At 44.3% G+C, this 12249-nt stretch overlaps 1 protein-coding gene across 1 annotated transcript in view; it reads left to right on the top strand.

The window, feature by feature from the left end:
* Positions 1 to 8233, top strand: part of galr1b (galanin receptor 1b) — a 22644-nt gene extending 14411 nt beyond the window's left edge. The window contains exons 2-3 of the mRNA XM_015020189.1: positions 2812 to 2877; positions 7548 to 8233. Of these exons, the coding sequence (XP_014875675.1) occupies positions 2812 to 2877; positions 7548 to 7865 (384 nt within the window). The 3' untranslated portion in view covers positions 7866 to 8233. The remainder of the gene's footprint in view (positions 1 to 2811; positions 2878 to 7547) is intronic.
* The last annotated feature ends 4016 nt before the right edge of the window (positions 8234 to 12249 follow it).

Below are 12249 nucleotides of genomic sequence, written 5' to 3' on the forward strand. Positions count from 1 at the left end.
GTCAAATAAAGGCCACTAGAGCCAAGAAAGGAAGCCTTCGTTCCATGTTTCATTTCCATACGGTTCTTGTCTTGTGTTGTTGTCTAACTCAGACTAGGATGTTACCAGCTTGAATTTACCAAAACTACTAACTATTATCAAGGACCTCTCTAAAAATGATGAATTTGAACAGCGTCAGTTATCTTCTCTGGCTTCATGCCTTTTCTTCTTTTTATGGCGCTTTTCAAAAAAGCGCCATAAAAGTGTGCATTACCACCACCATCTGGTCTGGAGTGTGAACTGGACCTAATGCCGTTCACCAATTGTGAAGATTTGTTTTTTTTCTGTGTGTTAATTCAGGTTTCTGTGTTCTGTTGAGTCTCCGTGTTGCCCTTGATTGCTCCCAGCTGAGTCTTGTGTTCCCTGATTACCCTCTGTGTATTTAAATCCACCTTTTGTCTCTTGTTTCCTTGTCGGGTCCTTGTCTATCCAGTCGTTAGTTGTGTTTCCTGTCAGTTGCTACCAGTGTGAGTCTTTGCTCGCCTTTGCTACCTGGATTATGTGTGTTTATTACTATTAAATCATCATTTACTCTTCATACCTGGGTCCACCACATCTACCTCACCACCACACATCATGACACTAATCATGCATCATGCCAGAAAGCAGGTTGCTTGGTAGGTGGCCTCTCTACGTTGCTCCTTGCAACATCTTCATTTTTGCAGAAAAAAGGCTGAGATGACTCCTGCTTTCCGCCACGCTGGTTCTGAACTTTGCTCCTGCGTTTATTCTGCAGGGCTCCCAGGACGGTTCTGTTGGCAACTTGCTTCAGAGGAAGATTTTCCAGGTTCTTGATGTATGATGGAAATAAGTTCCATCATACATCTGAAAATAGATTGGGTAAAGACAGCTTCTGTGTTCTAGTTGAAAAAACTGAAAACAACAGATCATATTTGGAGAGATGTAAAACTGAAGATACCTGCTCCATTTAGTGTTAAGGACAAATATTATTTTTTGTCACTAAACTGTCAATGTTTGATGTTTTGAGGTATGAACACATTATTTAGTTTATTAAACAACATTACATCAAGTTCCACTATAAGGATTATTATTTTCTTTTTATTCGTTGCCATTTTAACAAAAATAATAAAAGATCATTAAGGCACCTAAAAAGGCACTTCATTAACCTAAAGTATACACTGAGATGTAATTTAAAACATACTCAGTATATTTAAAGTAAGTGTTAAGTGAATTTTTTAAAAATACATTTTGATATATTTTAAAATATACACAATATCTTTAAAAGCATATTGTTTCATTGGTACACTTGAGCAAATACATATTTTGTTCACTAATAGAAAATTAAACTCTGATTCCTTCACATTTTGAAAACATACATTTTTAACATATTGGGGCATTGACTTGCAGCATCTTTACAACATTGTTAAACATCGACATTTTGAAGCCGAGCTGTGAAACAGAAGGCCGGAGAAAAACAGACAGCTCTGATCCTGACTGACCTGCTAAAACCCTCTGGTCTGGAATGCATCGTTTCCCTTCTAACAGCGGGTTCTCATCAGCTCGCTCTCATTAGAAAAACTACACAGTATGAAAGTTAGCGAAGCTAACAAAATTATAACCAGAGTGGTTACTATGGCCGTTATTTATGTGGGAAATATTTCTTGGTTGTGTAGAAGCTAGATTAGATTCTAGCCGCAAAGTCAAGAAATTCAGCTCATAAAATTACGTTGTTTTTCTTTCAGTCTTTTCTGTGAAATGTAATGCTAATGGGTCCAGTTTTTACTATAAAACGATTGAAACAACAAGCACATGAAGTATGGAGCTCCCATCGCTCTACTGCCGCATTCAAATGGAGGTGACGTATTCATGTCTGAGATAGACATGAGCAGACCGATGCTGATCAATAGATGATCAATAGATCCATCGGGGAGCATGAAGTCAGGTTTTGGGTCTGACCTTTTCTCTAGTCTGACTGTCAGCAAGCTGCCTGTAGCGTCCCCTACTGGCCAGCTGCCGACAGGAAGGAGACAGGAACCAACCTCTGGACCAGTCACCTTTATTATTACTACTGGTTCCCACTGGTTGGGAACCAGTAGGGAACCAGATGGAATCCAGTAAGGAACCAGTGGGGAAGTAGATGGGAACCAGATGGGAACTAGATGGGATCCAGGTGGGAACCAGTGGGGAACTAGATGGGAACCAGATGGGATCCAAATGGGAACCAGATGGGAATTAGATGGGAACCAAATGGGATCCAGTAGGAAACCAGATGGGAACTAGACAGGAACCAGATGGTAACCAGTAGGGAACCAGATGGGATCCAGTAGGAAACCAGAGGGGAACCAGATGGGAACTAGATGGGATCCAGGTGGGAACCAGTTGGGAACCAGAGGGGAACCAGATGGGAACCAGTAGGGAACCAGAGGGGAACCAGATGGGAAGCAGAGGGGAACCAGATGGGAACCAGATGGGATCCAGTTGAGAATCAGATGGGAACCAGTAGGGAATGTCTGGTTTTTCCCAGATTCAGCTGCAGAACAGGAAACGACATCAAGCCTTCCTGTTTACTGACTAAATAAATATTTCTACATGAAGCCGGTTGATGTCTGCTGACATCATGTTGGTCTCCAAGGCAACAAGCTGTTTTGTGACAATGGTGCTAATTAAGGTGAAAATCTGGATATGAACTGAAGAACCTTTTGAAGCGTTCAGGTGTTGTGAAGAAGGTTCTGGAAACGGATTCGCCCTCTGCCAGACCAGAACCTCCGACCTAAAGCTTTGCTGACTGATCCCAGGTCTGCTGTCTTCCAGGTTTTGTGCCACCTGCATAAAAAGATGAAGAACATGTCCAAGAGGTCCGAGCTGTCCAAACGAAAGGTGAACTACTCCTTCTATTCCTCCTCTTTCTCTTCCTCCTTCTCTTCCTCCTCAGGTCAGTGACTAATCCCAGCGAGAAGAAAAGTTGATAGAAGGAATCACTTCATCAGAATTCTTCTGGGTTTGTCATCTGGGCTAGTGATGAAGAGGAGGCTGATGATGATGTGCTTCTACCGTTAAGACATTTGATCTCAACACCTCTGCAGGTTTCTGGGTCCAAGCCGGTCCGGTTTAGACACAGTGCTACCAGCAGTACCATATCCAGTGAGGTCCTGGTCCAGGTACAGGTTCTGGTTCTGGCTCTGATTGTGGTCCCGGCCCGGCTGGCAGGCGACAGAGAGCAGGCATCCTGCAGCAGCAGAACCGGGTCGTTTACAGGTTCTGCTGCGCGGCGCTGCAGAGGAACAAAGGCTGCTGGGTAAATATTTAGACAGCGTCTAAGAATAGAGGAGGTTCCTCTGGCGGCCTGAAGTCTTGGCATGGATTCGCCCAGAGCGGCTGGCCAGGCCAGGTTCGGTCCGGTTTCTGGAACAACCCGGTTCTACTTTATTGATCTGCTCAGACTGATAAGAGGCGTTATTAAATCTGCTGAGTCACCAGAACAAACACATGAAGTCATAAAGCAGATTTATTAAGGAATCCCTTAAGGAGAAATGATGAGCTGCTGGAAACGGCTCTGACCCAGAAATCTGTTGACTCTATGACCCAAACCATCAGCACACCGGACCGGCAGGTCAGAACAGAACCTTTGACATGGACCATCCAGTCTGCAGGTAGTTGAACTTTCTAATTCACAGAAACCATTTCCTGTCAGAAACATAAACCGGATCCATCAGATCCAACCGGCTGCTGAGTTCAGAGAACCGGAACCAACAAAACAATCAGTAGATTGGTTCTGTTCACCGACAACGTCTGAGAAATGGATGGAGGATGGACAGATGGATGGATGGTGGATCATCCATCCATCATCCGTCCATCATGGATGGATGGTGGATGGAACCTGGAGATCAGCCTTTGCGATCCCAGCATGGGGATAAAGATGTTGGATAACTGGTGGTTGGATGATCTTCGTATCTTCTGCCTCTTTTTCTCTCCTGGAAATGGAAACTCTGCAGTAGAATAGCTTTTTCTTGTTTTGGGTGATGGGATCCTTGTGCAGATATTCATCAGGTCGGAGAACTGCTTGGTGCTTCCGGCTGTTCTGAATGTTCGACTTTGGGGTAGGACCCATCTTCAGCTGCATTGGTCTGCAAGGACCAGCTTCTTATTGGAGATGTTTAATTAATGCCATAAATTTCCGGTGATCAGAAGGACTCTTCACAACCTCACAGGAACATTTGTGTTGAAATCTCTCTGACAGAAGACAGGATGTTTCAAGACAGCTTGTGAAAGACGAGCAGGAACATTAGTGGTTTGGATGTGGAGGGAGCTGAGGATATAATTAGAAACAGGAGTTGGGTTTATGATGAAGAGCATATTTTATGGAGGACATATGAATGGATGAAGAAGAACCTGACAACATATGTTCAACGTCATAGAAAGCTGAGAAGCTGCTGGCAGAGAACTAAGGAGCAGCAAAGCAGTCTGGGTCCAGTCAGCTTCAGTCCAAAGAGGAGGGATATCCTCTCAGGGATTTATTCTCAAACTGACCCGCTGCTAGACAGGAAGGGTTAGGGAAGACTGATAGCTAATCTCTAACTGGCTGACTGCTGTGAATGAAGCTACTTCATTTGTCTTTGTTCATAAACTACAGTTGAGTTAAAACAGAAGCATACTTTCAGTAAACTAGAGGAATCAAACATGGGCAGAAATCCAAGAAGGGTCCAGAGGTCCGCGCCCCCCAAATCTTGAAAAACTCTACAATTGCCCACCCAAAAAAATTATAGAAGAAAGATTTGCATTTAAACAATATCAACATGAAAAGGCAAAAGATACAAAGAGCAAAATAAATCTGCCATTTATCTAAGAAAAAAATAAGAATGAATCTTTAGGTTAGAACAATGGTGTAGGAGGAGCAACAGCAGGAACGGTACCGGCTCTGTCAGAGCCGCTGAAGTGAGGAGCTAGCTGTTAGCTGTTAGCTGAGGCTCTGCAGCACAAATAAACCCTCCAGTAAGTAAATACTTAAAGGAAAAGACATGAAACACATTTTATTTACTTTCACTGCTCAATAGGAAGAAACACATTAACAATAAAAATCAGACTGCAGTTTATTTCATTACTTTGGCTGAATCATGATAAACTGCCTGTTATGCCTTAAATCAAAACTAGCAACTTAATAGACTTAGCTTTTTTGTTAAAGGTAGCAACTATCTAATCATATTTAGCCCTTTAACTCTCGTTAACAAGAAGAGATTGAAACTGAGCCACAGCTCTGTATGGGAGCCGAGAGCGGAAGAAAGGACGGACAGAAAAAACAGAAAGTTATCCCTTTATTTCTCATCGTCTTCAACAGAGAGTCATAAAGCCACAAGAGAAATCTGAATATTTTTCAATAAAATCCTCGGTGCTTTAGGTGTTACATTTAACTTATGATATTCCCCAGATATTCATTTTTATCTACTTGTTGGTTCTCCAGGACATGACAAAACTAAAAGAGGTTTAAAAATAAACCAACTTAACAAGTTACAATTTAAATATCCCATAACTTGAAATGGGAGTCATTATAATAAAGACGAGTTACTCATTAAAACTTTTTATTTAGAACCTTAAATTTTTGTGAAGATGTAGCAGAGATTAGATCAGTGAGATTAACAAAACTCATATCTGAGCAACATTTAAAATGTAGTTTTACTTCTCAACAGTTTGTTTACCGTGAAAAACATGTTTGATGTGCATTACTGGTCATTTTTTGTCCTGCTGCTTGAATGTAGTTTAAAAAGCTTTTAAATCACATTTTAGGTTGCATTTCTATGTAACTTTGCCGACTCCCAAAATTGGTCTTAAGAAATTTTCCTGTTTATTGTACCCCCAAATAATGAGATGGGATTTCTCCCTTGGAATCAAACCTTTCCTTTAGAAGCTCAGAAGCTTCCTCCTCTGGTGTTTACCTTCGCTGATCTTTGGTTATCATCATGTCATAAACACAGAAAAAAAAATTCTAAAATAAATTCAGTCTGACATCGTCTGATGTAGCATTTCAGGAGGAGCGCGGTTATCTTCCAGATGAGGAAAAATCTAAAATATTTGACATGTTGATGAGATCATGAACACGGCATAGCCCCAGCATGCAGTGATGCGCAGCACTGTATAAAAGTTACTGTGTATAGAAACGATGGACGTGTAGAACATGGAGCGTTACCAGAGTAAAGAGCCGGCCTGTTGCAGCTCCAGTTATTTATAGAGCTGCTTTAAACGAACCAGCAGAGAAACAGCAGATAAGCTTCGGTTTGTTTCCAAGTGAAGACGGTTCTGGAAAACCGATCCATAACGAGCTGGAGCCACGTCATCATCCAGCAAAAGGAAAACCAGGATCACAGAAAAAAATCTGGAGAAAACCAGAGGCAGGCTGGCTGTGGATTAGAAAAGGAGACCTGATGGTGACCTTCCGAGGATGGAGGTCACTGGCCCTTGGGGGCCCCGATAGAGCCCTTCAGAGCCCCATCGGGACCCCATCAGTGCCTTATCAGGACCCCATTAGGACTTCATCAGGACCCCATCAGTGCATCGTCAGGACCCCATCAGGGCCTCATCAGGACCCCATCAGTGCCTGACCAGAACCCAATCAGTGCCTCATCAGGACCCCATCAGTTCCTCATCAGGGCCTCATCAGGACCCCATCGGGACCCCATCAGTGCCTCATCAGGACCCCATCAGTGCATCGTCAGGACCCCATCAGGGCCTCACCAGGACCCCATCAAGGCCTCATCAGGACCCCATCAGGGCCTCATCAGGACCCCATCAGGGCCTCATTGGACCTGTCCTACCCTCTGTGGTTCTTGTTTGATCCGCTCCTCCCCCAGTCACTCAGACACTCTGGTTCTGCTGAAATGTTCTTCCTGTAAAACGAGGTTTCTGTTTCCGCTGTCGCTAGTTGATTGCTGTGGTAGTCAGTCGCTGTGTTTCCATTGACCATCAAATGTATCAAATTCGAATTACAAAAATGAATTTGTTAAGTGAAAACTTGGCAATTTTGAAACATCTCAAGTTTTGATGGAAAGATTCGATGAGGCGACTTTTCAGCCATATCAAAATCGCTACTTTTCACACAATTTCAACGGAGATCCTTTTTGCATCAACTTATTGCTGGATATAAGCTGACAGATACAAACTATCCAGCAGCTTATTGTAGACTCTGACCTGCATTGGACAGTACCAGCTGCCTCCACCAGAGGTCTCAGAGCATCGCAGTTCTTTGCTCATTGCTTGTCATTGGAAGTGTTGAATCCATAATTCTGCAGTGAAATCAACTAAGGTTTCCCAGAATCAATGCATATCAAGCATACATCCTTAAGACACTGAATGGGATTAAATTTGGTGAAATGAACCAGATATTTAACTATAAATTACTGTTCAAAGTTATTTAACGGGTGAACTGGAAGGAGTCCAAGAATCTGGTTTCCCAGCAGAATCTGGTTCTGGAACTGGACCTTCCCTCCACCCCTCACTGGTTTTAATGTTTCTGTCTGGTGATGTTAAACTGGTTTGTGTTCCCTGTGGTTCCTCTCCAGACGGTCCAGACCATCCTCCTGGTTGTCACCGGCTTCACCATCTGCTGGATGCCGCACCACATCATCGTCATGTGGGTGGAGTTCGGCACCTACCCGCTGAACGACGCCACCTTTGCGCTCCGCATCGTGTCCCATTGCCTGTCCTACGGGAACTCCTGCATCAACCCCATCCTCTACGCCTTCCTGTCCGAGAACTTCCGCAAAGCCTGCCGCCAGGTGTTCGCCCGCCACCTGCTCTTCACGCCGCCGGCCGACGGGAGAGTGGTTCGATTCCGCATGGACAACTTCTCCACCACACACTCCAGCACCAACATCTAAAGGACAAGCTGGAGGTCCTGCCGGTCACATGACCAGGGAGGCTGCAAGTGATTGGCTGCTTTGGTCGGCCTCCAGTTGAAGCAGAACCAGACTCAGCAGGATCTTACAGTTCAGGAGCCATGAGCAGAAATAACTGATTTATTCTGTGCTTTCATTATCTTGGAGAGAATTTTTCACAAACTGATAAATTATTTTATTTTAATGTGTAAAGTTTCTCAGCTTTCTCCTGGACTCCAACTGAGACAAACCAAGTCAGTGGTTTTGGTTCTAATTTATAGCACATTCAAATAAATACATCACATGAATGCCGTCATGTTAACACAGAGATTCGGAAGGTGTTAACTATAAATAAAGTTTCTGAAGAAGGATGGATTTTCAGTCTGTCTCAAAGATATTTGATGGTTCAGATCCAAATTTCAAACCCAGACCATGAGGCCGGAAACCATCAGCTCAAGAAACATCTGGATCCTGATGCAGATGTTTTGTGGAGACCCAGTGGCTCCAGGTTTCCATCCCATAATGTTTCACTTTCTGCCTCTTGTCCTTCATCTACCAGTTCAGGGAAGCCGATTCCAGAGTTCAGAGTTCATCCAGCGGTTTCTGCCTTCAGCCCACTGGGGTGGATCCAGATGTTTCACAGCTGCAGAAGATTTTCTCTCTGGTCCTGACAGGTAAAACTCACCTGCAGACTCTGCTGGCTGGTTGGTTCCAGACCCCGGAGTCTGCTTGGCTTGCTGCAGGTTCCAAACCATCGAAACTACTGGGAAATCCAGTCGAAGCCACGCTGGTCTCATCACAGGGCATCGGTCCAAATGTCTAGTCCAAGGATTCCACACTGCTGCTCCTGATAATAATAATAATAATAATAATAATGATAATACATTTTATTTGTAGCCACCTTACTTGACACTCAAGGTCACCTTACATAATTTGACATAAAAACAAACACAAATTGAAATATATGGTAAAAATTAAGTACAAAACAAGATTTAAAAAGACAATGCAATTGCAATCAAAGACTGCAAGCTATTTGAAACAAATGGGTTTTGAGTTTGAAGTGTGGCAAAGAGTCGATGTTACGGAGATCAGGTGGGAGTGAGATCCAGAGTTTGGGAGCAGAGCGGCTGAATGCTCTGCTCTCCATAGTGACTAGACAGACGGGGGAACAGAGAGATGAACAGAAGAAGAGGATCTGAGGGGACAGGTGGGTGTAGCAATGTGAAGGAGGTCCAACAGACATGGGGGGCTGGGGTGGGCAGAGGGGTCTAGGTTGTGAACTGCTTTGAAAGTTAGAAGGATTTTATAGTTGATGCAATATGAGATGCCAAGCCAATGAAGCTGTTGTAGAAAAGGTGTGATGTGATGAATTGAAGGGGTCAGTGTGATGATATGTGGCAGATCAAGAGAAGAGAATTAGTGTAATCTAAACGAGAAGGGACCAGACTGTGGACCAGAACAGCAGAGGAGTGAGGGAAGGACAGAGACGATGAATATTTCAGAGATGAAAGTAAGCTGACCCAGTGATATTAGTGACATGGCAGGCAAAGGAGAGGGTATTGTCAAGGTGACACCCAGACTTTTAACCTGAAGGGAAGGAAAAATGGAGGAGTTATTAAGTTTACTTGGTGTTGATCTAGTACCAATTAAGAGAAGTTCAGTTCTATGTCGTATAGGCTTCGCCCTTTAAGGCTATCGCTAGTTGGTTTGTCCCTCGCTCGCATCACTGAACAAAGCTTAGTCCACGCCCACCTACTGGGTGGGCCCCATCCCGGTCTGTATAAATAACGGTCAGACCGGACAAACGGCTCCCTCTTTTTCTTCACCATGAGATAGCACTGTTTAAGAGCAAAGGTCCGTTTTGCCCGTCATTTCAGACGGGGTACATAATGACCTTTGGCAGGCACCGGATCTTCGAGGGATGCCTGGGTCCCCAGCACGCCGACCTCGAGGAGGCGGAGGCTAGACTTTTCCAAGGCTAGCGCCAGGCGGGGTGCCGGTCGCTGCTTGTGGGAGATGCTAGCTACGCTGAGCGTTTATCGGATAATCCCACCTGCAGAGAGGATGACGGTGATGAGGACGTCAGGAGGAACAGCTGACGTCCTCGTCAGGAACAGGAATGGCGTCAGGAATAACTGAGGCAGTGGCTGAGCCCGCGAAGCTGAGGGCGCCTGTCTCCACTTAATGCGCCTATCACCAGGGTGGAAGGGCTCACGGAGCGGAGTTTTCCCTCGGTTACCCCTCTGGATCCGGGCTTCGCTGACGTGTTTGGGGCCAGGACATCAGAATTAGTCCAGCGGCCTGTGCCCCTTCTAAGCACGATTAGCTGTTTATCAGGTTCTCTGACTGGGCCCACCAGCAATGTTTCCTCTAAGCTGCGCGCATGCTCAATCGCGCACTGCACGCAAAATCTCAGCGCACAATAAAATCTATGCAGTGCATAAAATAAGATCCAATGTAAACTATATATTTAGCTCAGACATCAGTTTTGACTATGGACCAATGACAACTGTCTATCTCAGCGAGTCACTGGTGTCCAGCCAATGATACGATGCCGTTCACTTTCGCTACGCAGCCAATCATCGCATGCTATTGTGTGTATGTGCCTTGCCCATATGCGCTGTGGCACTGTGCAGATTTGCTAGGTAGGAAAAGTGCGGCGGAGTTAAGAGACGCAAAAGCTAACACCCTATCATGGCTAAGTGAACTGGCAGTGGGACATCCAGTCATCAAGCCAAAGTAAAACAGAAATGCGCTTCTTTTAAGATGGAATGGCTGTCAGAGCTTGTCCAATTAGAAGAACAAGTGGTGAAACTGGGTGAAATTTTTTCTGTTTTGAGTGAGAAGGGTTTGCTCTGCAAAACATGCAGCGAAGCCAAATTAGCAAGCGAGTTTTCAGAGGGAAGAATGTGGAGTGAATGGAAGTTGGCTACCTCAAATGTCACATTCAGCAGAAAAGTCATTTGAATGCTGTTGGAATTGTACGAAGACTAAAGATGAGAAAAGGGATCGGTACATTATTGCAGGAGAGCACAAAAGACAGAGAGAAAAGGAACGAACTGCTACACAAACAAAATCAGATCCTGAGCAAGTTAAAGTACTCATTGATAATCTTTTACTTGCCATCAAAATGAATGGATCATTGCTGTCAGCTCAACAAATCCATGATTTGTATACTCACAAAGTATGTGAGTATACCAGAAAGCTGGCGAAGCAAAAACTATGCTTTTGAATTTGTGAACTCAATCAATGAGATTGCACATTGTCTCATTCTGCACAATGTTAAAAATGCACCCTGGCATGCCCTCATAGTAGATGAGAGCACAGACATAACAGTACCCAAAATGTTAATCATATATATTAAATACAGGGAGGGAAATGATGTGAACTATAAAACTGTTTGGTGGCATTATCCAGCTGACGGCACACACTGCTCAGGATATTTTGGAGGCTATAACTCCATTTTATTCCAAACATGGACTGGACATCCAGAGAATGGTGATGCTGACCTGCGATGGTGCTTCAGTAATGCTGGGAAATCACAAGGGAGTTGCAGCTTTTTTAAAGCGCCAAATACCACACCTAACTGAACAACATTGTGTGACCCATAGAATTGTGTATTCCACTTTCTCCCGGTCAGTTGTGAAGCGGGGCAAAATGGAGGATCTAGCAAGGATTCTTGATGAAGCTACACCAAGGGTGGGCAACTCCAGGCCTGGAGGGCCAGTCTCCTGCAACTTTTAGATGCATTTCTACTTCAACACACTTGAGTCAAATAATGAGGTCATTAGCAGCACTCTGGAGAACCTGACTGCACTTAGGAGGTGATTCAGCTGTTGGATTCAAGTATGTTGGAAAAGGGAGACATCTAAGAGTTGCAGGACACCGGCCCTCAAGGACCAGGATTGCCCAGCCCTGAGCTACACTGTCATTCAGGCCTCTGAACCAAGTGCGATGCCAGTCGCGGCACCAAGCTGTGAATGCTGTTCTGAGGAACTACACTGTGTTTGAAGAATATTACAAAAGAGAATTCACTGATAACAAAGATCCAGTAGCAAAGTACTGCTACAAAAAGCTGAGTGATTACAAGTTCAAGGTTACTCTCACTGCTCTGAGAGATGTTTTAGGTGAGCTGGCACAACTCTGCCTGTCTTTTCAAAGATGCAACCTGACTGTGATGGAAGGACATTGCTTTGCAAGAACAAAGATTGAGAAGTTGCGTTCCCAATACTTGAAGGAGAAGGACGTACAGTGGAGTGACCGTGTCAAAGAGGCAATGGGGATTTCATCAACTGATGGCAAAAATACTGGTGAGATTACTCCTTTTGTTAGTAAGCTCTGATTTACACCTGGAACGGGCTGGGAACCTGCAGCAGAAGGAGCCAGA

Source organism: Poecilia latipinna, unplaced genomic scaffold, assembly GCF_001443285.1.
Source record: "Poecilia latipinna isolate Pla-1442-1.1 unplaced genomic scaffold, P_latipinna-1.0 Scaffold2544, whole genome shotgun sequence".
Lineage (NCBI taxonomy): Eukaryota > Metazoa > Chordata > Actinopteri > Cyprinodontiformes > Poeciliidae > Poecilia > Poecilia latipinna.